We start from the raw sequence: 25,364 nt of genomic DNA, 5'->3' as shown, positions 1-25,364 counted from the left end.
CATTTTTCTTGTTATTTGTACTAATACCACAATGATAGGTCTGAGTTTTGAAAAATATCCACTGACAAAAAGCATTTGCAGCATTCTTGTTTTCACTTAGCCCCATTATTTAAGGCAATTTAACATTGTATGTATCATTTAAGCTTTAATAAGGCACGAGTACCCTCTGACCAGGTGAGAAGCTCTCTTGCCAACCGCCCAAAAAGACCCAGATTCACTGCATTTCGGTTGTATTTTGCAGTTCGATCAATTGCAGATACGCTTGTGCTTTTGCACCACGGAAGTACAGTATCTTGCTATAACAGCGTCTGCATTATTATTATTATTATTATTATTATTATTACCTGATGTAATGAAGCTGTCTTGTACAGGAGCCCTGCGCGTGTGTTAAAATATCACTTACACATTTGAAACCTGGGAGTTTTATCAATTGCAGGAGTATTCAAAGCTGCAGTGTGCAATCTAAATAAATATGTGCATTGTACCAGTGGACTTGTAACCTATTTGACGTTACCAAATGGGGGGAGTTTAGCGCTGCACTCCCTCATTCGGCCGCCAGGCGGCGCCGTTTCTTTCTCCCTCCCTCCCCCCCTCCCCCTCCCCTCCCCTCCGACATTTTCTTTGTTTTTCCATCTCTCGCCGCTGCCCGTCAGCCTTTATAACACGGCGGGTTGACTATTTAAAACACACACACACACACACACATTTTTACGATGGCGGAGGACAGTGAATCCGCGGCCAGCCAGCAGAGCCTGGAGCTGGACGACCAGGACACCTGCGGGATAGACGGAGACAACGAAGAGGAGAACGAGCATATGCAAGGGTGAGGGTGGCCCAGTCCGTCCGGTCCGGTCCGGTCCGGTCCGGTCCGGTCGGGAAACGCAGCGACGTTATTTCAGGCAGGCTTGTTCGCTGTCGGCTAGCGTAGTTAGCTTTCTTAATGCTAGCCGACACAAACAACCCCGGGAGGGGGGAGGAGGAGGAGGAGGGGGGGGGATTCGCTTAAAGGCCGACGTTTAAAAAAAAAGAAAAAAAAAAGCGAAAGAGCGGTGCTTCATTTGAATGGCGTTTTGACTTTTTGTTTTGTTTTTAAAAACCGTGTGTGTATTTAAAGTCCCGCAGAATGAAATGACAGCCAGCACAAGCCGTGAGGACGCTAACGTTAAAGTAGCTCGTGTTGTCAGTGGTCGGTGTGGTAGCTAACGTTAGCACCGTGTGTTCAAGTCGGCGGTGTGCTTTTCTTTTTTTTCCTCTTTTTTTTTTTTTTTTTTTCTTTTTCTGTGTGTGTGTGTGTGTCATATCTGTAGCAGTCCAGGAGGAGATCTGGGGGCCAAGAGGAAGAAGAAGAAGCAGAAGAGGAAGAAAGAGAAGCCGAGCTCGGGGGGAGCCAAGTCGGACTCTGCCTCTGACTCTCAGGAGATCAAGGTGTGATGATCACTGAAACCCTGAAACCCTTCAGAGGTGCAGAGTTACTGTCCAACTTGAGGTTTATTTACTTAAGTACACTTTTTATTTTTTATTTTAATATATATATATTATTCGGTCTTGATTTTCCATTTTAATCTACTTTCTACTCCACTAAATCTCAAGAGACAAATTTCGTCTTTTTTTTTTTTTTTTACTCCATTAAATTTGTCTGGCAGCTTTAGTTACTTTTAAGATTACAGTTTTTCTTCGTACTCTTTCTGTCCTGGGAAAACCACGTATCTCCAAAATTAGTCGTTTTGAAATAATAACAATTCTGATCAACTAAAGCACGAGATGGTTCTTTAAGGGTGAGAAAAGTCTTCTACTTTTTAAGCTTAATAAACTATAATAAAATCGTCTTGGATTTGCTGGACAATGCATTGTTTTTTGCATTTGATGATATTCTTGAATATGATGCATTAAACATGTATATAATAGTAAAACACCGGCGGGCAGCATTTACTACATAGTGTGTACTTTTACTTGCGTACTATTTTGCTGGTGATACTTACATACTTTAACTTAAGTATGGTTTTGAATGCAGGACTTTAACCTTGCAGTGGAGTATTTTCACAGTGTGATATTAGTACTTCTCATTAAGTAAAGGATCTAAATACGTCTTCCTCCACTGCTTACGAACATAAGCGAGAATGCACCTGGTTGTTTGCCATCAGTGTGAATGGGTTAGTTTGGGTTGTCCAGCCTTGACCTTGACTCTGCTCCTGGTTTATAGGAATGTTCCCGAGGTTCCCCTAATCACTACGGTAGCAGCGTCTAGCACAGACTTGGTGGACGTTACTTTCCCAGTTATGTTTTTGCCCATGTGCAAGTACAATGTACTATTGTATGTAAATTGGTGCAGAGGTCAGTAATTTGTGCTGATAGGATGAAGAAAAGAAATCGAGCAGAAGTGTAAACAACAGAGACGTGCATGTATCTTCATCATGTATAACGTGGACACAGACCAATTTCAAGTTTCATTCATGAACAAAAGAACAACACTATTACAGACATTGATTTTGTGACAGTCTGAATGTAAGGACACGATTAAGCAGGTTTTCTCATGTTCGCTGTGAACATTATTTCACGCACAAAATCAAAACCAGGATAAGACTCAAGACAGGAACACGTGCATGTAAACATAGTACACGTCCACGATAAACTGTGTTATTGTGACCGGGTTACAGTTGTGGACGTTCAGTTCCCGACGGTCTGCAGTGAGCGATGAAGTAAAACTGGAACCGGTGCTCATCCCCTGTCTGGTACAGGCTTTTATTTGAACAGGGCATAACTCTTACACATGCCCTCTGTTGTGTCTTTTTATCTGTTCTTGGACTATACGGGACATTAAGTCTTTAGCTTATTGCTACATACAAACTGTGTGCTGTGTCACACATTCAGAGAGCGGTTGATTCATGTCGTCTCTGCTCTGATTTGTGTCCTTTCTGTACTGTCAGAACCCTGGTTTGCCCATTCAGAAGCTGCAGGACATCCAAAGAGCCATGGAGCTGCTGTCCTGCCAGGGTCCGGCAAAGAGTATCGACGAGGCAGCCAAGCACAAGTATCAGTTCTGGGACACCCAACCTGTCCCAAAGTTAAGTAAGTACCTACTTAAATTGCGAGCAAGTGAGAGCAAGAACAATGTTCACCTAATTTATTGAACTTAATTGAACTGAATTGTGCTGCTGAACGACTCCATGCCAAGTAAAGCTTATTGAGGAAAAGCTTGCATTTGGTACCTCATAAACTCTTAATGATTCACTGATTGTTAATCTCTACTGTGTAATGGATGATTACAGATAATGATATTATCTCTGGCAGTAGCCAGTTGTTATTATCTTTCTTTAACACTGTTTTTGCGCAGCAGTGCAATCTTAATAGTTTCATCTCATCAGTATGTGATGCTCAGAGCCAGCGTCCCAAAAAAAAAAGCGTCAGCTGTTGGATGCAGTTGGAGTCCAGGCGTTCTCACTGGGCATTTTTAACGGCGTTATATTAACACGGGACCAACGGGAGCAGATTTTTATTGTGTGTGATCAATGCTTTCAGTAAATTTGTCTGTTTGAAGACATTTCAGGATGCTGAAAAATGTGAGGACAGGAGATTTCCGGGCCCACTGAAGGAGCGGTGATTGGAAGAGTTTTATGTCTCTGACCAAAGCCGTGCTAATTTTGCAGATGAAGTTGTGACGAGTCATGGGCCAATTGAAGCTGACAAAGAAAACATCAGACAGGAGCCATATTCTTTACCTCAAGGCTTTATGTGGGACACTCTGGATCTCAGCAATGCTGATGTCGTAAGTGCATTGTTGCTCTAAAATACTCAAATAGGAATAATAATAGAAATCACACAAAAAAATTCACCATTTATTTTTCTTTCTTTTTCAGCTGAAGGAGTTGTACACCTTGTTAAATGAAAACTATGTGGAGGATGACGATAACATGTTCAGATTTGATTATTCACCGAGCTTTCTCAAATGGTGAGATTTCGTTTTGGATGCTCCTCTTGTTTGTCAAAATGTTTTGTTCTGCCGCTAAGCATCCCCTGTTGTTCCCTCTCAGGGCTCTGCGTCCACCCGGCTGGTTACCACAGTGGCATTGCGGAGTGCGGGTGTCCTCAAATAAGAAGCTCGTTGGCTTCATCAGTGCCATCCCTGCAGATATACGCATCTACGACGCGTAAGCGCTCCTAACTGATCGCTTGCATTTGGAGCAGGAGTGATACGAGCCAATTAAGTCACTTTAATGCTAATGACCTGTCCATCTTCTTAATTGCTGTTGTTTCAGGCTGAAGACGATGGTAGAAATCAACTTCCTGTGTGTTCATAAGAAGCTGCGTTCAAAGCGTGTTGCTCCTGTGCTAATCAGAGAGATAACACGGAGGGTGAACTTGGAGGGAATATTTCAGGCAGTATACACGGCAGGAGTCGTACTGCCTAAACCTGTGTCTACATGCCGGTATGCTGTGCAACATTCAGACACAACATACACAGGATATGGTGTCAATACTGCTCAACTCCTTTCCCCCCCCCCCCTCCTCCCTCCTCCCCCTTTTTCAGGTACTGGCATCGTTCTTTGAACCCTAGAAAGCTTGTGGAAGTTAAATTCTCCCACCTGAGCAGAAACATGACCCTGCAAAGAACCATGAAACTCTACAGACTACCAGATGTAAACACTCACATCTGACAGCCCGGCATCTTTCTCTACCGTTCTTATTAATGGCAGGAACTCATTTCCTCTCACTCTCTCCACCGCACACAGAGCACCAAGACTCCAGGTCTGCGGCCGATGGAGAGGGATGACATCCGCCAGGTTACCGAGCTGCTACAGAAATACCTGAGACGTTTCCAGCTGGCCCCTTCCATGGGAGAGGAGGAGGTGGCTCACTGGTTCTTACCGCAGGACAACATAATTGACACATACGTAGTGGAGGTATGTGGAGTCAGCCTCTAAACCTGAAGACACCAACTCTCTCTGACTCTTGTGTCCGTTGAAACCGCTGTCTTCTTGTCTCTCTCTCTCTCTCTCTCTCTCTCTCTCTCTCTCTCTCTCTCTCTCTCTCTCAGGGTGCTGGTGGCGTACTTACGGATTTCGCTAGTTTCTACACGTTGCCATCGACCGTGATGCACCACCCTCTCCATAGGAGCCTGAAGGCTGCTTACTCTTTTTACAACGTTCATACCCAAACCCCGCTACTGGACTTAATGAATGATGCACTGATCCTGGCCAAACTGGTACGCTTACTTTCTACTGTAAAACACCAATACCAAATAATGAAACCTTTCTTTTGTGTTTTCGGCTGTTCATTTTGAATTCAGGATGAAGGGAAGGTTCCTGCAGACCTTCAGTTACAATAAAAAAAAAAAAAAGGGCAGAATCCAGAACAAATGAATTACAGGATAGTCTACCTAGTTGAACCAGGGTTTTGATCGTGTTCTTGCTGCTGTGTGAGTAATCATGATGTTCGTTCTGTTCGTTTAACAGAAAGGTTTCGATGTGTTCAATGCCTTGGATCTAATGGAGAATAAGATGTTTTTGGAGAAGCTCAAGTTTGGCATAGGAGATGGGAATCTGCAGTATTACCTCTACAACTGGAAATGTCCCCCGATGGACCCCGATAAGGTCAGCAGCATGATTTTTCACCACATCAGCTTTAAGTTAGTGTCCTTTAAAATCTAGTTCATTGATGGGATTTATTTTGCAATGAAAACTGTCTGTAGTTATCATCTCGGTTTTAACTGAAGCGACTCTTTGTTGGACCATAACGCTCTGCAAGCTGCACATATTAGTTGGAGTAAAATACTGGAGTCAAAGAAATAAGTAGTAATTTTGCTTTAAGGTCCACACAGGCTCAGTTTTGAGAAATAAGCAGTATTTTATATATATATGATGATTTTTTTTTTTTTTTTTTTTGGTTCTTTGGATTGATTTGCAGCAGCTATTTGTAAGTCATTCACTAAGTTTGTGTGTGAAGGCCTTCATCTGACCTTAGGAACTATTAGCTGGTTTCAAACAAGTGATTTACCAAATTAGGTTGCACCATCAAAAAGTCAGTAATGTCTCCACCGTAGTAATTTATACATAAGTACAACAGAACTGACCAAGGAAAAGCAATCACCTCTGTAAACAGGGAGTCACCGCTGCTTCACAAGCTGTGATAAACCTTCAAATATAACATTTTAAAGAGGTCAAATCATACATTAAGTTGAACTATTAATCCTGTAAGTGTAGGTTTGACTGTTTTATTTATATATGCTTACACCAAGAAATCTATAAATGTGTAAAGAGTGGAAAATATCAGATTAAGCTAAACAAATGCACAGTATTTGGACATTTATTTATTTAATTTCATGTTTGTTTGTGTAGGGATAAGTATGGAGCATAAACAATGCGACACACCACAGCATTTATAGTTTAAGATAATTTGCAATGCCCGTTCTTAGATGGGCCTTTAAAATACAGAAGATTAACAATTCACAACACATTCACAGGAGACAATCCAAATCATACACTCAACAATAGGTATACACAATCAAAACACAAAAGTTAATGAGAAATACACAGATAGACAGATTATATGGAAAATGTATATAAAAACGCACCATAAAAAGGAGCACCAGATCATTCATTACTACATGACTGCTCCCTCTTTAGATCATTATTATCATCACGCTTTTCAAATTTCGACATACGGTGGGTTTTTTTGTGAAAAATATTTCAACATTTTCCATCAATACATCACATCATTTCCTTTTTAGCCATCATGTCTGTCAGGTTGTTAGCTTTACAGTTACAACTGGCTGATGGTGTGTGTAAATAGTTAGTAAAAAGTCATCTATAAATTTTGCCCATTTTAATTTATGTGCATGACTCTCATCCTTTTTAAACACTTACCTGGATTTGAAAATGTTTCTTTTCCTTTTATTTGAACTGGTGTGATAACAGGTTGACCTCTGTGTTCCAGGTTGGCCTCGTCCTTCAGTAGCAGACCTCTCCCCGGCTGCTACACAAACACGAGAGGTTGTAAGTGACCTCTGGATATTCCTTACCTGGACATACAGGTAGCCCAAGCTAGACAATGAGAACTACAACAGTAAAAACCAACCTGGTGACCGGGACGAGGTTCACTCGACCCCTGTGTCATCACGAACACTCTCAGTTCACCTGGAGGTGAAAAACTCTTAAATCATCAACATCCTGAATGTGAAGTCATGCTATGCCTGAGATACTCATACAGTACAATGCTCCTGACATGCGCTCTCACATTTAACACACACCAGTTTGACATTGAAGAGGATGCCTTGACATTGTGAATTTTGTTTAGCTCTTCAACAGACACTTTGTCACAAGGGACTGGCATGTTGTTTAATTTCATGACATGGAACTATGTAAATGATAATCAACAAGTAAACATGACCAGATATAATTACCAACCATTCTTATTTTGTTGATCCCATTCAAACATTTAGTTATCGCGTGCCCGCTCCATTTATTATTGCTCCTTCCCCTTTTCATATCGTTGTGGTCAGTCGAGCGTCTCTGCCGGCTGCTCTGGGCCTCAGTAGAGAAGCTTTATTCCCCACAAGAATCCCAGAGAAAATATATCTTGACTTTAAACACTACAAACTTCAAACATGTTCACATACAGAGAATCATAAACATGAACAAAAAGAGTGTCTTCACAGAAGGACTCATCCTACTGGTGCATTGATAGACATGTTTTTGTTAAAAACTATATAGTTACATGTACATTTAAAGCCAGATCATATTTATTACTGTAGTGTGAGTTTGGGGTTCGGGAGGGCTGATCCAAAGTATTTTCCTCATACGTAGTGTAGAAGTCACTGAGTTTGTTCGATGTGGGTTGAAGCGTTTTTTTATTGAAGAATGTATTGCATTGATGAAGCACAATTTTTGAGTTCCTAAAACGAGCAAAGGGTCCTTACTTAAAGGGTCAGATTTCAAAACGGACGGGTTGCGGTACAATCTTAGTTTTTACAAACGATGGGAGCTGTTTTCACGTTATAAAGCTGTTTCTAGAGCGGGTATTTTTTAATACAACATTTAAACCTTATGTGTGGTCATATTTACTGTTTGTAGTAACAAGCACAGCGTAGGGTTATTTGCATGTTGATGGTGTGCTGTCCAGTTAGCAAATTAGAGGCAAAAAGTAACAGTAGCTGAATAAAGTGAAGTTGAAGTGCTGAGCGCACAAGCAGGTTAGTGAGAATGACTCCACTTAACGCTTGAAAAGGTCAATTTGATTTGGATTTTGTACAAAAAAAAAAAATCAAAATAGTTTCTGTCTAAATACAGTTTTATAATGTAAAAATGGCGTATTTATTTTGAAAGGGTAAAGTTCTCAGTTTAGTCGTGTTTGAAGCAACCGAGGTCCATTTTTTTGGTAGATTTAGTCATTTCCACTCAGATCTCTTGCAGAGCAACAACCAGTGTTGCAAAGCAGTAAATAAGCTGCTCCTGTGAAAGGGCTGATTAGTCAGATGTACAACACTGAGCTTGGAAACATCTGTCTTATCAATACACACATTACCATCCATCCACTCACCTACAGGAGGATGTTTATTGGGAATAACTAGGTGGTAGATACAGCAGCTGAAGAATCAAAAGCCTGCATCAGCAACCACATCAGCTTCAAATTTGAGCTCGTCCTATTTTCCAGGTCCATTTTTATTGACTTCTCTGGATTTATTTTTTAATGGTACTGTATTTTGTGTGTCATAAAAATATACTGTAGGTCATTTTTTTAGTGTGTTGTGCAGCTAAATTCATGAAACTGTTCTCATATTTATATCTGTACCCTTCAAAATGTCTTAAGATATCATTTTTGTTATTTAAAGTGTTTCCCTAAAAATTCCAGTTTAAAAAGACGACTTCAGAACATAATTTTTGAGAGTATTTGGGCAGTTCTCTGTGCTCCAATGAGCAGATTAGGATCTTTGATGAAGAGCTGTTGTCAGACCGCTCGTTCTGTGGCAGAGCTGCCACTTTACTCAAAGCTTACATGTTTTAAATAGTCTGTTTGCTCTGAGTTACTTAATGTTTGATGTTTCTGTTCATGTGGCTCTGCAGAACTTAAAGAGGTAAAGGCTGCTTCCGTTTGTTTGTTGTCAATCTTTTGGTATTAAATGCAATTTTCTTCTCATCCCTTTATAGATTTGCCAGAAAAGGACAAACAGTGGTCAGTCTATGCTTCAGGGTTTTTTTTGTTTTTTTTAATTCTCTGGAAGGTTGAATGAGTTTTGTTCACTAAAGACAGATGTTATTGGCATTTATTTAACTAATTTAAAGTGGGTTACTGAGTCAACGGCGTGCCTCATGGATGTTGTTGTGTCCCAGGATGTTGTGTTGCCTGCAGCTGTCTGAATGAAGTTTGAGCATGTCAGTTTTGCTGCTGTTTTGATTTTAGCATTGATGTTACGAGCCACACCCTTTAGTGAGAACTCAACCTGAAGTACCTGCCTTATTTAAAAGATGTTTTTTTTTTGTTTTTTTTTTAAGATTTCGAGGTGGGGTGAGGGGGGGTGTACTTTTGAAATGTCATACAGCTTTCTCTAACTGAAGAACAATATTTTTATTCAATTCCATTGTAAGCTGTGAAAAAGCTGAAGAACTTGTACCAGCATCATTTAGACATGACCCCATGCAAAATAACAATCTGTTTCAACACACACGTCAGCTATACCAGCATGGATATTTGATTGAATAAACTCACTTTAAAAAGGAACACGACTTGTGAGTAACTTCTTTATAAAGCTTTCTTGATTAATCATGAAACAAAAAATTGTGTGAAAACCAACAGTTCCAACCACAAATATGTTCAATTAATTCTCAAATATTAAAAAGAACAGAAGCAAGTCCTCACCCCAATTTTTTTTCTGACTTTTAAATTCCATACTTTCAAATCCTCTTCAGACTTCCAATTATCTTTCAAATAAAACAATGTGGTGAGGAAAAATTAGCATAAACTGTGATGGGGCGTCACAAGAAGAACACGCCTTATTTTAAATGGTCAAAAGCCAAAAGAACTTTAGAAACCAAAGGGATAAAACGTGCAAAAACCACAGGAATGGTCCTTTAACTGCTCTCCAGAGTCTCTTTTTCATTTGACAGGCTTCTTCTTTTTCTTCTCAGTGTTTTTTTTCTTTGCAGGGTTCGCCACTATTTTCTTCACTTTAAGAGGCTGCAGCGTGCAGGAGGAGGAAGACTCGGATACGTTTCCAGATTCACTCTCTATTTTCCGTTTTTGGCCTCGCCTCTTTTCAGCTTCCTCCTCCATGGCAGCAGGGTCCTCAGCTGTCACTCTGTGTGCTGCACCTTGTAGCCATGCTACGTCCAGTGGAGACACTCTGGCTTTGATGGCATCGACAGTGTCGGTGAACACCTCGTGGTCTTTGGGGGAGCACTGTCTGAATCCCAGTGCGAGGACGCTCTTCAGCCCCAGCGGCGTGGACACGCTCTGGCTCAGACGAGGCACCTGGCAGGCCGGCACACCTCTCGTAGCGCTCAGTGCTATCAGGTGATTCGTCATGTGTTTCGGTTTGACAGACTTGCACACGAGCAGCAGTTTGAGCTCATTCCTCTCCAGAGCCTTGGTGACCTCGTTGATGCCGATGGCCAGCTGTCGCCTGGCTGCCACATCTGTCCAGCCGTTTTTGGTGGGCTCACACACCTGTGCGTCCTGGCCCACCTGGGGAGGAGCAGGTTCTGATGAGGCAGCAGGCTTCTGCTCCTTTTTTTTCCTCCACAGGCGAAACACTTTTACCTCTCTCTTCTCCAGACCTGTGGATATCAGTTTATCCCTCAGAGTTTTAAGGATGAAATGCATGTCTTCTTGGGGAAGTGGGTTCCATTTAGGGATGAAGGGTGAAGTAAAGGAGGTCTTGGCTGGAGTCTGATGTTTGGTTTCCTTCTTTGCTTGCTTTCTTGGAGTCGCCATGTCTCGTCTGGACTTAAAACAAGAACAACTATAGGGAACAAGAGAAAAATTGGCTTTAGAAGTAGAATTTAGCGGATATATATTGTTTTTGGCAAGAAATTACTGCACAGAAATGCCAAAGAAATGTTTGAGATGATGTCCACCAAACATCCAACTCACAACATGTACAAATCTGTAAAGGACACTTAAGGAAAGAACAAAAGTTAAATGGATAAAAATGAATTAAACACATTAAAATAGGTTTTTAGGATAGTTTAAAACAGGAGGGAACAACAAATAAAGATTAAGACAACCAGACAAAACAGTGATCAAAACAAAAGCTGCCACTATATCGTTATCTGATTTTTTGTTTGTTTGTATCGGTCTACACACATCAGCATAGATCAGGCTCTTCAATTGAAAGCTTTTAAATATTTGAATGATTTATGAATTTTAGGTGCGAGTATTTCTGCCTCCTTGCAGTAAGTAAACATGTCTGAGGGGGATAATCACCAGTAATGTGTTTATAGTGGCTCGGCAGAAACATGTATTCACCGTCAACTTCCATTCAGATGATCTTCGTCTGTTCTCGTGTCAACATTACGACAGTCAACAACATGCGACATGGTATTTAACTGACGTTACTTTACCCGATTTATTTGCAGCTGCAGCACTTTTTCCTGTTCTTATGACATTTATATAGCGTTCACGTCTTCAGTCCAACGGCATGGGAGAACTACGGGGCGCTGCCATCTTGTTGAAATTCAAATAACTTTATTTAAAAACACCTACAGCGCCTACCAGCGTTAAAGAGGCAGCACGACATCCATACCCCACCACCACCACCACCACCACCACCAACAAAAACATCCAAACGTGATGCAGAGTTCCTGCTAAAAAAATAAAAAAAATAAAGAGAAAAATACATGAGGTACTCAATTTGATAGAAACGTATACACATCTAATAAAGCTGTATATCTGGCACTAAGTCACTGATTTTATGTGGTGGACGAAGATCAGCCAAAGTAAAAGCAACACCACAGTAATACTCCACTGCAAGCCATTTTGGCTTTAATAAAAGCACATAACCTAGAAAAGCTATTTATATTTTCTTATTATGGAGTGACTAATATTTGTTCATTTGCTCTGAATTTGGTATTGTGCTATTTTGTTTAATTAGTTTAGTGTTATGGCTGTTTAATTTTGGTTAACTCGTTTTTTTGGGGGTTTTTTTTAAGTTCTGTAAAATGAGTAAACACTATGGGCACCTGAGGATATTCAGGTCGGTAGACACACAGGACCAGCCTGCAGTGTTGTTGGGCCAATGTTTTTGATCTTTTGTTTTTACCCGAGCAAGAGAGGCGGCAGGAAACATGCTTCCTTTGTTCTTCTATTTGCTTGCTTTCTTGGGATAAATACATTAAAAAAAAAAAAAAAAAAAAAGTGCAATGGTTTTGTGTTAACAGTGAATTATTTTTGCCTTACCTCATGCCCATGGTGCATCAATGGGTTTTTATAACAAATATGTTTGCACACTTTTTGTGTGCCAACTAATATGTAGTGGAGGAACATTTTCAAACTGCACAGAATGTAATACTAAATTCAGGTTGATTTACCTTAAAATTCCCCTCAAGTACAGTACAATAGACTGCTATTTCATTAACCCACATTATTACTGTGTCGCAGTGAGTGAGGGTGACAGACAACAAATCAGCTCCTGCTCAGCTCTCTGCGCCCGCCTCTGCAGGCCTTTGATTGGCTGACATTATTGCATTGATCAGCTGTGTCGCAATTACAGCTGCTGCTGCGTAAAACCCTCCAGACCGGGCCGACACTTTAACCAGCGCTACGAGCTTGCCTCCGCGAAGATGTCTCTTCAGGTAAGATATTTAATGCGTTTGTGTTCATTTCATGTCTTTATAAGACGCCTCATTATCGCCATGGAATGAATAGCGGTTGTGGCGGTGCTGTGCGTTCACGCCATCTACTGTAACTAATGTGGTTATCATCCGTCTTTGACACTAGGCCTAAGCATATCTATCCTCTGGCTCTGTGGTCCTGATGCTGCAGCCACAGTTAACTTTTTGACAGCAGGTTGCGCAACGAAAAAGGAAACAAGAGAATATCTATATATATGATGTAGGGATGAGAATATCAAACAGGATCTTCCTCTAACTGAATTAAGAAGATGATAAATACTTGACTTTCACGCTTAACTCTCATTTCGGCTAATATTAAGGTTTAGAGATGAATCCTTGTAACATTTAAAATGGTTTCAAGAACATTTAAATTCACGCAATGAGAGTTCAGGGGTTTTCGGGGTTTTGTCTTTCCTGAAAAGGTCTCCTGTGGTCTATAATGATCTGTTCTGAAATGTCCCAGATCCTTTGTAAAGCAGATTATTCAAGTAGGCACAGAAGCACTGGAGTCTTGAATAAAAGCCCATTGTTTATCTCCAACTGGTGCAACAATCGGTCTCCCGGGCAATGCCCCATTTTGAGAATGCTATGCTCTGATTTCTTATTCAGTGAAACTAATTAATATGTTATATCATGTAATTACTATATATTCCTGCTGCACCAAATTTTACTGGTTCATCTGTCTGACTTGGCAATGAGTGGAAGCATATCCCATTGCTTTTCCAGAGCAAACAATGTTCTCATTATTCATAAAAACAAAACTGTTTCCTGTCTTATCCATGTATTCACCTGCAGGAAGAGTTTGAGAAGGTGGCCGAGGATGTAAAGAAGGCGAAGACAAGGCCTTCAAACGAGGAGCTGCTGCACCTTTATGGTCTATATAAACAGGCGCTTGTTGGAGACATTAACACCGGTATGACAAGATGCAGGAGAACAGAATCACTTCCATGCGGTGTTCCTTAAATTCAGAACATATCTTGCTTTCTGTGTGCTCGCACAACTGTAGATAGTCCAGGAATGCTGGACGCAAAAGGAAAAGCCAAGTGGGACGCCTGGGACTCCCGGAAAGGTAACAAATTATCAATGTTTGTGAGCGTAAAAGGCTTGTTACCTGTTGTGTTACTGAGTCACTGTGAAATAAACAAAGATACCAGCAATCTCAACTATGTTTATACAATGTCGGCCATTCATGCTAAAATGTTCTGATAAGCACACAAACTGCAACTTAAAGTGCTGGGAATTCCATCCGTTTTTTTTGGGATATTTGATTGTACACCAAAGTATTGGACAAATTAAATTTTTGCCCTGGTCAAGGCACTCAGGGAAAAGTCAAGAGATCATCAAGGCAATTATTGTGTACTCTACTCAAAGCCGTTATTGTCTGTAACAATTTTTTTCCCAGTCCATTCAGATGATATTGAAATATTTCATAGAATACATGATAAATTTGACCGAGTGTTGCTGCTAGAGGAAAAATGGGCAACATTGACATCTGGGCCAAATTTCCCAGCAATCCCTTCAACAGCTGTCAGATTATTTCAATCTGGACAGAAGTGGTGGATTGACCAACACATTGTCATTACCATCCCTGTTGTCATGCTGCTTGCCCGGCTAAAACAGTAACAGCTTGATATATTGTGTGTTTAATTTAAATCAATTTACTTTTTCAGGAATGTCCAAGGATGAAGCCATGTCAGCCTACGTTACTTGTGCTAAGGAAATCATCAGTAAATATGGAATGTAAGGCTTAAGATAAACTGAAGAGGCAGAATTAATGCAAAAACAACAACAGACTCAGACTATGAATTCAATTACTTAAACAAAGCGTCTGTTTATAAACAAGCTGCCCTTTGCTTTCAGAGACAATAATGATACTGAATAATGAGTAATTTTAAATATATTCCTTTACTTGATATGTTTTTTAACACGGTACCATTAATTTATGCAACTGAGCCACTTCTATGCATCCTTTAATGTTGAAAGCAATAACTTTTCGAACTAAATATATGCTGCATACTGCATTTTGATTTGTAACTTGAAACTAAATGCTGTTAAATGTGAACATCCACATTTGGAAAAATTAAACCTCTTTCTGCAAGTTTTTTTGTGTGTGTTATTTGTGCTTCTTTGTTATCTTGATATGAACTTTTCTTTGCATTTCATTGATCTGTTATTTTTTGTGAAAAGCAATGTTGATATACATTTTGCTCCAGCCACAGCTGTGACAGAAGATGTGGGAGGACACAAAATGACCACAAATAGACTCAATTTGTCAAAGAGATGCAGAATGACTGCATTTAGATACTAAATGACTCCAAAAAGATGCAAACAAGTAAAAGCAGAAGCAGGATGACTGCAAAGAGACAATATAAGAATACACAAAGATGCAAATCAGTAACAAAGAGATCAAAAATGACCAGCAACAGTCACAAAACAGAGAGGCAAAACATCTGCAAACTACACAGCTGGAGACACAAAATGACTACAAACAACACAGCTGCACGGTCTGTGGTTGTTTGTGTCACCTTCTGTCTCAGGGTCCTGCTCCGCTGTAGGAGGGTTGGGGGGCCTTTTACCGGTCTGCCCAGGGGTCCCTTTTTTTCATAATCTATCCATGGTTGTCTACAATTAATTAACTGTCTTGTGTTTTAATATGAGTGTGATTAACAAAGAATTGTGAAAAGAAATGCTTCATATTTGGCAGACCTTTGGTGGTCATTGAAATACAATCAGAAGTGGCCCATTGAACTCGTTAAATCATGACAGTTTTCTCTCTTTAGCTGCTTTGAGCAATGATAATGATAGATGCTGCTATTGATATCAGTGATCGTGGTACTGTCATTACTATGTATCGGATATACAACAGATTTTGTGGTATCTTCAACCCATCCTATATTGCGTATTTGTAAGAATTGTTTGATTTTCTTGTTGAGGAAGGTCCACTGCATCACTGACCTCTCAATCTGTTTGTCCACATTACTCAGCTGTTATCATTATTTTACCATTACAAATCCCCATTGGATGCATGGTCCATATTTTAGGTCTCATCTACTCTATCCTGGTCATGTGGTTGTTGCCACAGCCTGTACATTAATCCGCTCGACACCTCTAAAGCATACAAACTCACATCCAAGGGCCTCATTGTTCCACTAATGTGGAGCGAGACGACAGCCCGCGCATGCGCAGTTGAATGTTCCGGGCTGGCTCTGGGACAGTAGTTCAGTGGGGTAAAGGTGAGCGGTGAGCAACAAACCAAACAAGTCGCTCCTACGCACTTGACAAACCGACAAAACAAACCAAATCCCCTCTATTTCTGCTGGGGCAACGTATCCCGAAGAAGGTGAGCTAACAGTGCTGGTAATGAAGTTTTGTCGTGAAGTTAAACACTGTTGTTGATTTAGCTTTAGCAATTAGCTAGTGCGCCGTAAGTAACACGAAGAAAGTAAGTGACCGGACACTGGCTGAATTAATAATGAGCAGGTGCATTTTGAATTATAGAATAATAATAATAATAATAATAATAATGCCTTGTATTTGTATGCAGTTATCTGAGTAAATCGAGGAATCAGTTTAATCGTCTACATTTCTGCTAAACTGGGTATTTAATAGCCAAGTTACATTAACGGATAAATAATACAGAAGCTTTGCGACAGATTGGGACATTTATAGCTTCTTAAAATGTCACTGTAGGACATTAAAACGGGCAGAAAAAAAGGCATTTCCTTTTTGTTATTTCCGCTTGTTTGTTTGCTGCTGAAACGGACAGAGAGCAGTAGACTTATTAGTAAAAAATTAAAACTCTTGTTGTGTTTGACCTGCTCGGGTGTAATCAGCCTCACTGGAAGCAGCCTACCGTCAGGTTTCACGGTTTCATTGCTGGAGCAGGGTTTTCCTGGGTTTCTAGAGGGCCTAGATCCTGTGGTGGGCAGTTATCTGACAAAATACTATGTTTTTATAAAAAAATTTTTTTTATAATTACAGTGTTTATTTAAAAGTCCTCTGTTTGCCATAGAAATAATAATTACCAAACATTGGTAAGCAAAAAAAGCTCATGGTAACGATGTAGGTCAGGGGTGTCAAACTCATTTTAGTTAGGGGGCCACATACTACCCACTTTCATCTCAAGTGGGCCAGACCACTAAATTCATAGCATAATAACGACAATATTTCTCTATGTTTAAATCATTGGTGAATGTTTTTGGATGATAAACCCTATTTTAAGGTCTTTCTACAATAAACTAGAAACACAAAGACCAAAAACTCAGACATCAGCCCACTGTTTATCTGCCCCGGCTCTCCTCTGCAGATTCCCTAACAGCGAGCGCTGCTGCCCGTGGCAATGAGCGCTTCTTCCTCCGGAGCAGACATCACATTTACGCTGTTTTTGAACAATTACTGGATCGATTAAAAAAAAAATTACAAAACGTTTGTACTCATAAACCTCCATATTCTCATAGAAATGCAATTTATGTCTTTCTGTAATTTTCACACTTAGCAAAGTCATCCGGCGGGCCGAGCTGGACCCCCTGGCGGGCCGGATCCGGCCCGCGGGCCGTATGTTTGACACCCCTGATGTAGGTGCTATGAAAAAACACGTTTGTGCTGCACCTCGGTGTTAATAGTGGTACAGAAAACCCTACAGTCGCACTGTTTACTCCATATATGACTAACATTGAACCCTGAGCCACAACTAACAATTATTTTCATAGTTGATTACTTTGTTTATGTCTGTCATATCTCAGAAAATGACTTTAAATGTTGACTTGTTTTGTACAACCAGTAATCCAAAGCCAAAAGGTATTACAAGGATGTATAGCAAGATACAATCCTCACATTAGAGCTGCTGGAACAGCAAATGTTACTTAAATGATAAATGTCCAGTTAAAAATAAAAAAAAAATATTGATGCCACATTAAAGCTCTATAAAAGCGCCATCATCTGTAAAATGCACTATTTAATCTTTTCTATTCATTAAAATGCCTTTTTGAATATGATTACGGCCAAATTCAAACAGATTTATCAAAATATATATATGCAGTACTTTACATGTGCTTTACATGTGCATGTTAAAAGTAGTTGTGTTTGTTTCTAAAATATATCAAATCTGTTTGGAACCAAATGTGAAATCTGTGTGAAAGTTCACAAACATCTGCTCAAAGCAAGACTTTTGATATTGCACAACCTGTACAGTGATTATGTAAGTGTTTTAAAGATATAATGGCCTCATTTTTCACAGCAAAACAGTTCCAGACACACTACACCTTCGGCATTTGGTCATTTGTCTTTTTTAATTTTCTGTATCCATATCATATATGAAGCGTTTGATGTTAGACTATTACAGAGGTTTATTTTATAAATGTACCAGCTATGGTACATTAGTAAGGAACAGGGAATAATTCATCGAACTCATCTTCGAGATAGTGTGAGCTGCAGATGAGTCGTATATCAGAGTCATGTTTATTTGTGTTACAGGGAGAAGAAATGGTGACTCATTTGTCAGAGTCGGTGCCAGAGCGGACCTTCCAGCACCAAAGCAGTCTGCCGCCCCTGCCTGTTCCGTCCCTGGAGAGCAGCCTTTCTAAGTACCTGGATGCAGGTAGGATGCCTGGTGTCACAGAGTTACTCTATTTCAGGCTTTCTTAAATATTTGCCATAAGACTCCAAAATATTTAATACTCAAAACAAAAATTCATAAATAATTAAGGACATTTCTGCCTTTATAAGCAAAGTGGCTTTGTGTAAACTAACAGTGCAAAGGTGTTCTGCAAATACCTTATCTTTGCTTTTAAACCGCCTCCAGGTTGAATTGGCCAATAGTGAGGACAAGGAAATAAGCGTTGGACACTCCTGAAAACCATTGAATTAGACCAAACTATGAACTCACAAGTTTTGGTAAATGAATGGCTGCATTTATGTTTTAATGAAAATATACAAACAACACCGGAAATAACAGCTTTTTATCAGCTCTGTGCGTGTTATAGGTACAACTATTTTTGTCTATCAACCATATGCTATACTGAGTAGGTTTTTAATTCTGAATATTAGATATCAGTATACACATGCAAGTTTGTCAGTACCAACCAAGTTTGGGAGAAACCTTATTTTTTTCCTATTTTCTAAATGGCATAACAAAACTAAAGACATCAAAACTATAAATGAGCTACGTAGTAAACAAATAAAGATATATTTAATTTTTTTTGATTTTTAAAAGTAGGTTCAAGGATTACTTTATTATACACCGGGGGCAATTTGTTGTCCAGTCAACAGTAACAACACAACCATTTGGCAAACAATAACAAAAGGACAATAAATACAACATGAAAATCACACGGGGTTAAATAAAGGCCACATTAAGCTTTGACTGTAGCTTTGCTGCTGTTTTACTGCTATTTTATTGCTTTTCTATTATTCTATTATTATCTTATTGCTTCTGTATGCTGTAGCGAAAAAATTTCCCCTCGGGGATTAATAAAGTAACTACCTACCTACCTACCTTGCTCACTCTTCATGCTCTCTACCACCTTCACTGTATGCTCAGCACTTGTTAGATGCTTTTCCTTCACTCTGCGGTCAAACTCATCTCAGACCATCTCGGTTCAGTTAAGGTCGGGTGATTATGGAGTTAAGATCATGTGATGCATCCCTCTCTTCCTAGTCAAACAGCTCTCGCATAGTCGAGAGTGGTGTTTTGGCTCATTGTCCGGTTGTCCGGTCTTCCTTTCTGGTTACGTTTCTCATTAGAGCCAGTTTACTCACAGGATTTAAAAGCTTTGCGAGTGCTCTTGAAGAAACATTTTCTTGAAGTTGTTGCCATTTTTCCAGAGAGACTGTCCTAAAGTAATAATGGACTGTTGTTCCTCTTTAGTTCTGGCCATAATATGGATTATTGGACTGTTTGAATACATTTCTTTTTCTGTATACTAACAATACCTCAGCACAACTGATGATCTCAAACACATGGAGACGGCAAGAGATTTGACCAGTTAACCTTTGACATGACTCATCTGTTAACTGAAAACCACTGAAGATAGCAATCTCATGATATGCTGTATGTTCACAGTGGACAAATCAAATCTACAGTTTTTACAGCAGAGGCTGGTACTCTCGGCTAACAGACAGACTAATTTTGTATTTTCCCGTTTTCCATTCAATGTGCTCCAGTTCATCCTTTTGCATCTGAGAAAGAGTTTAAAGCTACAGTGGACATTGTGAGGAAATTCCAGGAAGGTGTTGGCAAAGAGCTGCACCAGAAACTACTGCAGAGAGCCAAGATAAAGAAGAACTGGGTGTGTAACTGTAGTTGGCTTGTTTTGGTCTATAACAAATCCGCTGATGTTTTACTGAGCTGACTGTTTTCTTTTTACTCTCCAGCTGGAAGAATGGTGGTTAGACGCGGCGTATCTGGAGCCCCGCATCCCCTCCCAGCTGAACGTGAACTTTGCTGGCCCGGCGCCCTACCTGGAGCACTGCTGGCCGCCTGCAGAGGGAACTTCCCTGCAGAGAGCTAGTGTGAGCGCATGGCACACTCTACAGTACTGGAACCTGATCCGCACGTAAGACATGCTCACACACATTTTCTACAAGCTGTGTTTTTTTGTGGTGTGTTGAGCACAAGTTGCTCTACTTTTTTAAGGCGTACGGTATATGTATGTAGTTCGTTTCCTTATTTGTATATTTCAGGGAGAGGCTGGCTCCCCAGAAAATTGGCAAAACTTTGTTGGATATGGACCAGTTCAGAATGCTCTTCTCCACCTGTAAAGTACCTGGAGTTGAGAAGGACGTCATTCTTAACTACTTCAAGACGGGTAGAATAAACTCTGCTCTTATCTTATCTTACCTTCAGATACAGCTGCAAAACTTTGATCCACGTTCACGTCACCATTGTGTAATGTGCATTTTGTGCTGTGTCACAGAGCGAGAGGGTCCGTGCCCCTCCCACATGGTAGTAATGTGTCATGGACGGATATTCACATTTGATGCAATTTGTGATGGACAAATCCTCACACCTCCAGAACTTCTCAGGTAACGATTACACACAAAAACACACACACACCACTCAAGGACAAAACCCAAATCTGAAAACCTAGTACCCAAGAGACAACAAACTTCCTGTTCACACCATGAACCGTCAGCTGGTAACACTCCTAATTGATTTTTTTTTTTTTTTTTTTATAAAACAAGGAAAAATATACATCTTACTGTTGTATTTCAAAGATTTAACATTACAGGAGGCCGCTACACTTGTAGTATTTTCTGGGAATAACCAAAGGAGTGCGCTCCTTTTGATAACATGGCACCATGCATCTCTTTTTCATGTCAGAAAGAGAGGAAGACCGAGAGATGCAATATAGTGATGTGAGACACAGCATCTCAACTTGCCTATAATATGTAGAAATAATCCAGAAATACACCCTTTAAGAATCCACTGCTGCACCAGGGCATCTCAGAGTGTGATTGATAGAAGTGTTTGTCCTTTTTTCAAATGAATATTCATTTTATGGATCAACACGGATGACGTTCAAGCTGTAGCTATCATTCCTGTTTCAATGGGTAGTTTGAATATAATTTACAAAAGTCCTAAATATGTTTCCTGTCTGTTGCAGGAAGGAATGATAAAACGTGTTTTGTATCCAATTGCGGGCTGTGAGATGTTACAGCTGTAAACTAGAAGTAGAATGTTTTTTACACCGAGTTGCGCTGCAGGAGGATGTTCAGTCTCTGTTTTTGTTGCATTTTATGTATCACCATTCGACCGGTATGTGTCAACACGCATCGGGTTAATCCATCCAGTCACGTTCTGCCACTGATCCAGATATCAAAATTAATTTGATTAACCCTGCAGAGAGAGTGGAAAGCATCCATGGTTGTTATGCGTGTGTTAACCCGTGTAGGCAGCTGAGCTATGTGAAGAAGCGCTGTGAGGGAGAGCCAGAGGGAGTCGGAGTGGCCGCTCTCACCTCCGAGGACAGGACTCGTTGGGCGAAGGTAGGGGCACTCACGAGAGCTACAACGGATTACAGAGCATGTTTGTGAATACGCTCTGACAGTATATCACCGTAGCACGTCTGACGATCGGCACTTCTCGGTTTCCCTGCAGGCCAGGGAGTATCTCATAAACATTGATCCACACAATAAAACCATCCTGGAGACCATCCAGAGCAGCCTGTATGTCATGTCCCTGGACGACGTGAAACCCTACTCTTCTCCACAGAACTACACAAATGTACGTGCCTCACGGATCTGAATTATTCATGACTTCACGCCTCACCCTTTACAGCATGTTTAGACCACCAGAAAAGAACCGTGTGACTGATTTTGTGACCTTTTTTGATTTTGAACGAAGATTACCAGGGAATCTCTTACAGGAAACCCCACCATCCGCTGGGGCGACAAATCATACAATTCAATCGTGTTCTCAGACGGCACTTTTGGCTCCACCTGTGACGTAAGTATGTATACGTTATACATAATATTACATTTTTTGTTTCAAGATCATCTCATTTTGCTGTCGAGAAGAATTAAACTGTTTAAAAGCATAATTCTTGAAGAGATAAAAAAAAAAAAAAAACACATGAAAACCCCCGTCCATTGTTTTGCAGCATGCACCGTATGATGCTATGGTTCTGGTGTCTATGTGTTGGTATGTGGACCAGCAAGTCAAAGCCACAGAAGGCAAATGGAAGGTAAAGACTGACTATGACTTTATTCAGTATATAAACTAGACTGATAGTGATATTTCCTTTCACTTTTCACACACCGATGTCGTTGCTGTTTAGGGCTCGACCACAGTCAGATCAGTATCCCTCCCTGAGGAGCTGCTGTTCACTGTAGATGAAAAAGTCCGCAGTGATATCAGCCATGCCAAACAGCAGTACCTGGAGTCGGTAAGCTGATGTTGGACATCAAAGTTCACTACAAAGAGCCGATGACCTGGTCATTGTCCCAGTTGTCTTGACTGTCAGCTCTTGTCTCTGGTTTTACAGACACAGGACCTCCAGGTTTTGTGTTACGCCTTCACATCGTTTGGAAAAGTAGCCGTCAAACAGAAGAAGCTGCATCCAGACACCTTTGTTCAGCTGGCGATGCAGCTGGCCTATTATAGACTGCACAACAAGTGTGCACATTTTCACACCTATTTACTAATGCGTTTACTAGTATTATTTAATTTGAAGCTAATGAATTGGATGAACCACAATGTCCCCTCTTCTCTCTCTCAGGCCAGGAAGTTGTTATGAGACAGCAATGACGCGCAAGTTCTACCACGGCAGGACAGAGACGATGCGACCCTGCACCCAGGAGACCGTGAACTGGTGTAAGGCCATGACGGACCCCAAATGTGATCTGAATGTGTGTATCTTTGAGAATGCTTTTTGTGGTAAAATCACAGAAAAGAAAGTGATCTGCAGTCTTTGACATGTTACGTAAACTTTTCTCTCAGGTCCGGAGGAAAGCCATGCTGCAGGCCTTCAATAAACACAACAAACTGATGGCTGAAGCCCAGGAAGGAAAAGGTTAGTTTATTCAACATTCACAGAATTATTTGATAATTGATTAAAAAATATATATATATATATATATATGTAGTCAGTTCTCATTACTACAATAATAGACATTACTATTCTCACTGTTTGTATCATCATTAAAAGAGTAACTTTGACCACCAGTGGTGCTATGAAGTAAAGGTTTTAGACGCGTGTCCCTGTTACCTCAGGAAGGGCACCACAGGAATTCATCTTGTAAACATACGCAGTGAGTCCACAAGAGTTAAAGTAAAAGGGTTTGCCACTAAAGACCCGTCTAAAGAGTCTTTGTGATGTCAGTTCGGTCTTTTTTGTGCCTTTGTTTTCAGGTTTTGACAGGCATCTATTCGGGCTGTATCTTATCGCCAAAGAGGATGGACATCCAACTCCAGAGCTATTCACGGATCCCCTCTACTCAAGGAGGTACTGACAGGAAAGCTGATTTATTTATTGGAGACCGTGTCAATAACGTGAGTTACATAATCAAGCAACAGATGTAGAAGCACAAAGATATACATTTACAGGGCAGATGGAAAAAGTACAGAGACTGCTCCTGTTGTTTATTGGGTGTAAACATAGCAAAATGTAACCTTTTGTCTCCGTAACAGAGTTGTGTTTGTGTCTGCAGTGGTGGCGGTGGTAACTTTGTGCTGTCGTCCAGTCTGGTGGGCTACACTACAGTTCTGGGGTCCGTGGTTCCCATGGTGAAACACGGCTATGGCTTCTTTTACCGCATCAGAGATGACAGGTGGGCAGACAAGACATGGATGGATTTTCATTGAGCTAAAACCTCTCGGGAGATAAAAGCTGTATGTGGGAACTTAAAAAAAACCCAACAACTAATCAGCCAAAATAAAGGCTGCTCATTCTTTGCTCTGAGATTTTCACAAATGGTAGAGAGTTGTCATGCATCAGTGTCAGTCAGTTTTGTAACATGATTTTAGTAGTTTTTACCATTACAGTATACGTTTTTACTTCCACCAGCGTGCTTGAATTCGTACAGCTGTTAAGTGTTGTATCTCCTCTGCATTTTCAGCAGCTGTATTAAAAGCCACACTTTCTTTCTTCCTTCCTTACAGATTTGTGATCTCCATCTCAGCGTGGAATTCTTGCCGTGAGACAGATGCTGTGTCGCTATTCAATAACTTCTCTAGCTCCCTGCATGAAATGCTGCACCTGGCCACCATGTCTCAGCTATAAGTGCTCACACCAACAGAGAGAGGAGAGGAACAGGTTCATTTTAGCATTTATCTTTTACCTCTGTGTCCTTGTGTGACTCTAAATATGCACGCAGTTCGGGTCGAGTAATATATATAGTAATATATAGATTAGCAAAAATCAATGCAAAGGTGCAGAATCTGTATTACCAGGTGATCTTAACTGGTTTTGCACTAAAAAAAAATTCCTCTTTTTTTTTTTTTTTTTTTTTCTAGCTGTATATATATTTCCTGATTTCAGTATGATTTTTATTGAGCCTGTTAAATTTCAAACCTGACAGTATTAATCCACTTATAAACTTAATGCTGATGTCTGAGCCGAGTGGCTTACAACTGAACCAAGCTGACTTTTCTGAGGTGGAGAAGAGTGGAAGAAAACTTCCATTTTAAATGGCTGACCTTAGTTTTAAACTGTGAAAATGCATTCCAATGAAACCCCTAAAATAACTTTGATATAACCTCAAATTAATTTGCCATGTTGTAGGTTTTGAATCATCTCCCTGTTCTGCTGAATTCAACTAAAATATGAAACAATAATACCAAGTTTTTGAATTTAAACTAAAAAAATAAATTAAATAAAATAGAATTATTTAGAAATCAATATTTATAGTTGTGAGAAAAAATAAGTACATGGCACTGAAAGTTTTTTGTTTTTTTTCTTTTTCTGATTCCCTTTGAAACAGCCCCGAGAGATAAAGGTGGTATACTTGAGCAACACCACACATAAAATGAGCTTGATCAACTGTTTGCTTGTCTAAATATGTTTAAAGGTCACCAATTTCTAAGGGAGGTACTTATTTTTTCAA

The 25,364-nt window shown here is 40.2% G+C and overlaps 4 protein-coding genes across 8 annotated transcripts; 3 read left to right on the top strand and 1 right to left on the bottom strand.

The window, feature by feature from the left end:
- The first annotated feature begins 595 nt into the window (after positions 1-595).
- On the top strand, positions 596-9,711 carry nmt2 (N-myristoyltransferase 2). Of its 2 annotated transcripts, XR_011310818.1 has the most exons (13): positions 596-823; positions 1,308-1,425; positions 2,925-3,066; positions 3,645-3,763; positions 3,855-3,946; positions 4,029-4,145; positions 4,254-4,424; positions 4,526-4,634; positions 4,728-4,898; positions 5,033-5,200; positions 5,451-5,588; positions 6,931-7,136; positions 9,141-9,711. XR_011310818.1 is itself a non-coding variant. In XM_069696003.1 (12 exons), the coding sequence occupies exons 1-12, from the start codon at positions 714-716 to the stop codon at positions 6,949-6,951; spliced, it is 1,476 nt and encodes a 491-aa protein (XP_069552104.1). In that variant the 5' UTR covers positions 596-713; the 3' UTR covers positions 6,952-9,711. The 2 variants fall into 2 exon arrangements, 1 of the variants encoding a protein (XP_069552104.1); XM_069696003.1 differs by having other exon boundaries at positions 6,931-9,711.
- A 75-nt stretch (positions 9,712-9,786) lies between these two features.
- Positions 9,787-11,646, bottom strand: rpp38 (ribonuclease P/MRP 38 subunit). The gene is made up of 2 exons (XM_069696004.1): positions 11,553-11,646; positions 9,787-10,951 (listed from the first exon to the last, which is right to left on the bottom strand). The coding sequence occupies exon 2, from the start codon at positions 10,921-10,923 to the stop codon at positions 10,087-10,089; it is 837 nt and encodes a 278-aa protein (XP_069552105.1). The 5' UTR covers positions 10,924-10,951; positions 11,553-11,646; the 3' UTR covers positions 9,787-10,086.
- A 1,027-nt stretch (positions 11,647-12,673) lies between these two features.
- On the top strand, positions 12,674-14,919 carry acbd7 (acyl-CoA binding domain containing 7). The gene is made up of 4 exons (XM_069696002.1): positions 12,674-12,782; positions 13,617-13,734; positions 13,828-13,890; positions 14,492-14,919. The coding sequence occupies exons 1-4, from the start codon at positions 12,771-12,773 to the stop codon at positions 14,563-14,565; spliced, it is 267 nt and encodes an 88-aa protein (XP_069552103.1). The 5' UTR covers positions 12,674-12,770; the 3' UTR covers positions 14,566-14,919.
- A 1,112-nt stretch (positions 14,920-16,031) lies between these two features.
- Positions 16,032-25,129, top strand: crot (carnitine O-octanoyltransferase). Of its 4 annotated transcripts, XM_069695997.1 has the most exons (17): positions 16,032-16,161; positions 18,294-18,417; positions 19,983-20,107; positions 20,193-20,374; positions 20,502-20,626; positions 20,735-20,843; positions 21,713-21,806; positions 21,919-22,044; positions 22,165-22,266; positions 22,421-22,504; positions 22,598-22,705; positions 22,805-22,935; positions 23,039-23,168; positions 23,260-23,332; positions 23,671-23,764; positions 23,970-24,089; positions 24,421-25,129. In XM_069695997.1, the coding sequence occupies exons 2-17, from the start codon at positions 18,303-18,305 to the stop codon at positions 24,539-24,541; spliced, it is 1,839 nt and encodes a 612-aa protein (XP_069552098.1). In that variant the 5' UTR covers positions 16,032-16,161; positions 18,294-18,302; the 3' UTR covers positions 24,542-25,129. The 4 variants fall into 4 exon arrangements, with proteins under 4 accessions (XP_069552098.1, XP_069552100.1, XP_069552102.1 ...); XM_069695999.1 differs by lacking the exons at positions 23,970-24,089; positions 24,421-25,129 and having other exon boundaries at positions 23,039-23,133; positions 23,671-23,756; XM_069695998.1 differs by lacking the exons at positions 16,032-16,161; positions 19,983-20,107 and having other exon boundaries at positions 18,377-18,417.
- The last annotated feature ends 235 nt before the right edge of the window (positions 25,130-25,364 follow it).

Source organism: Brachyistius frenatus, unplaced genomic scaffold (genome assembly GCF_029030835.1).
Source record: "Brachyistius frenatus isolate BFR_SWC_R1_liver_20210118 unplaced genomic scaffold, ASM2903083v1 Contig_20, whole genome shotgun sequence".
Classification (NCBI taxonomy): Eukaryota; Metazoa; Chordata; class Actinopteri; family Embiotocidae; genus Brachyistius; species Brachyistius frenatus.
The sequence above is the reverse complement of the archived record's forward strand: the minus strand, read 5'-3'. Positions and strand labels throughout refer to the sequence as shown.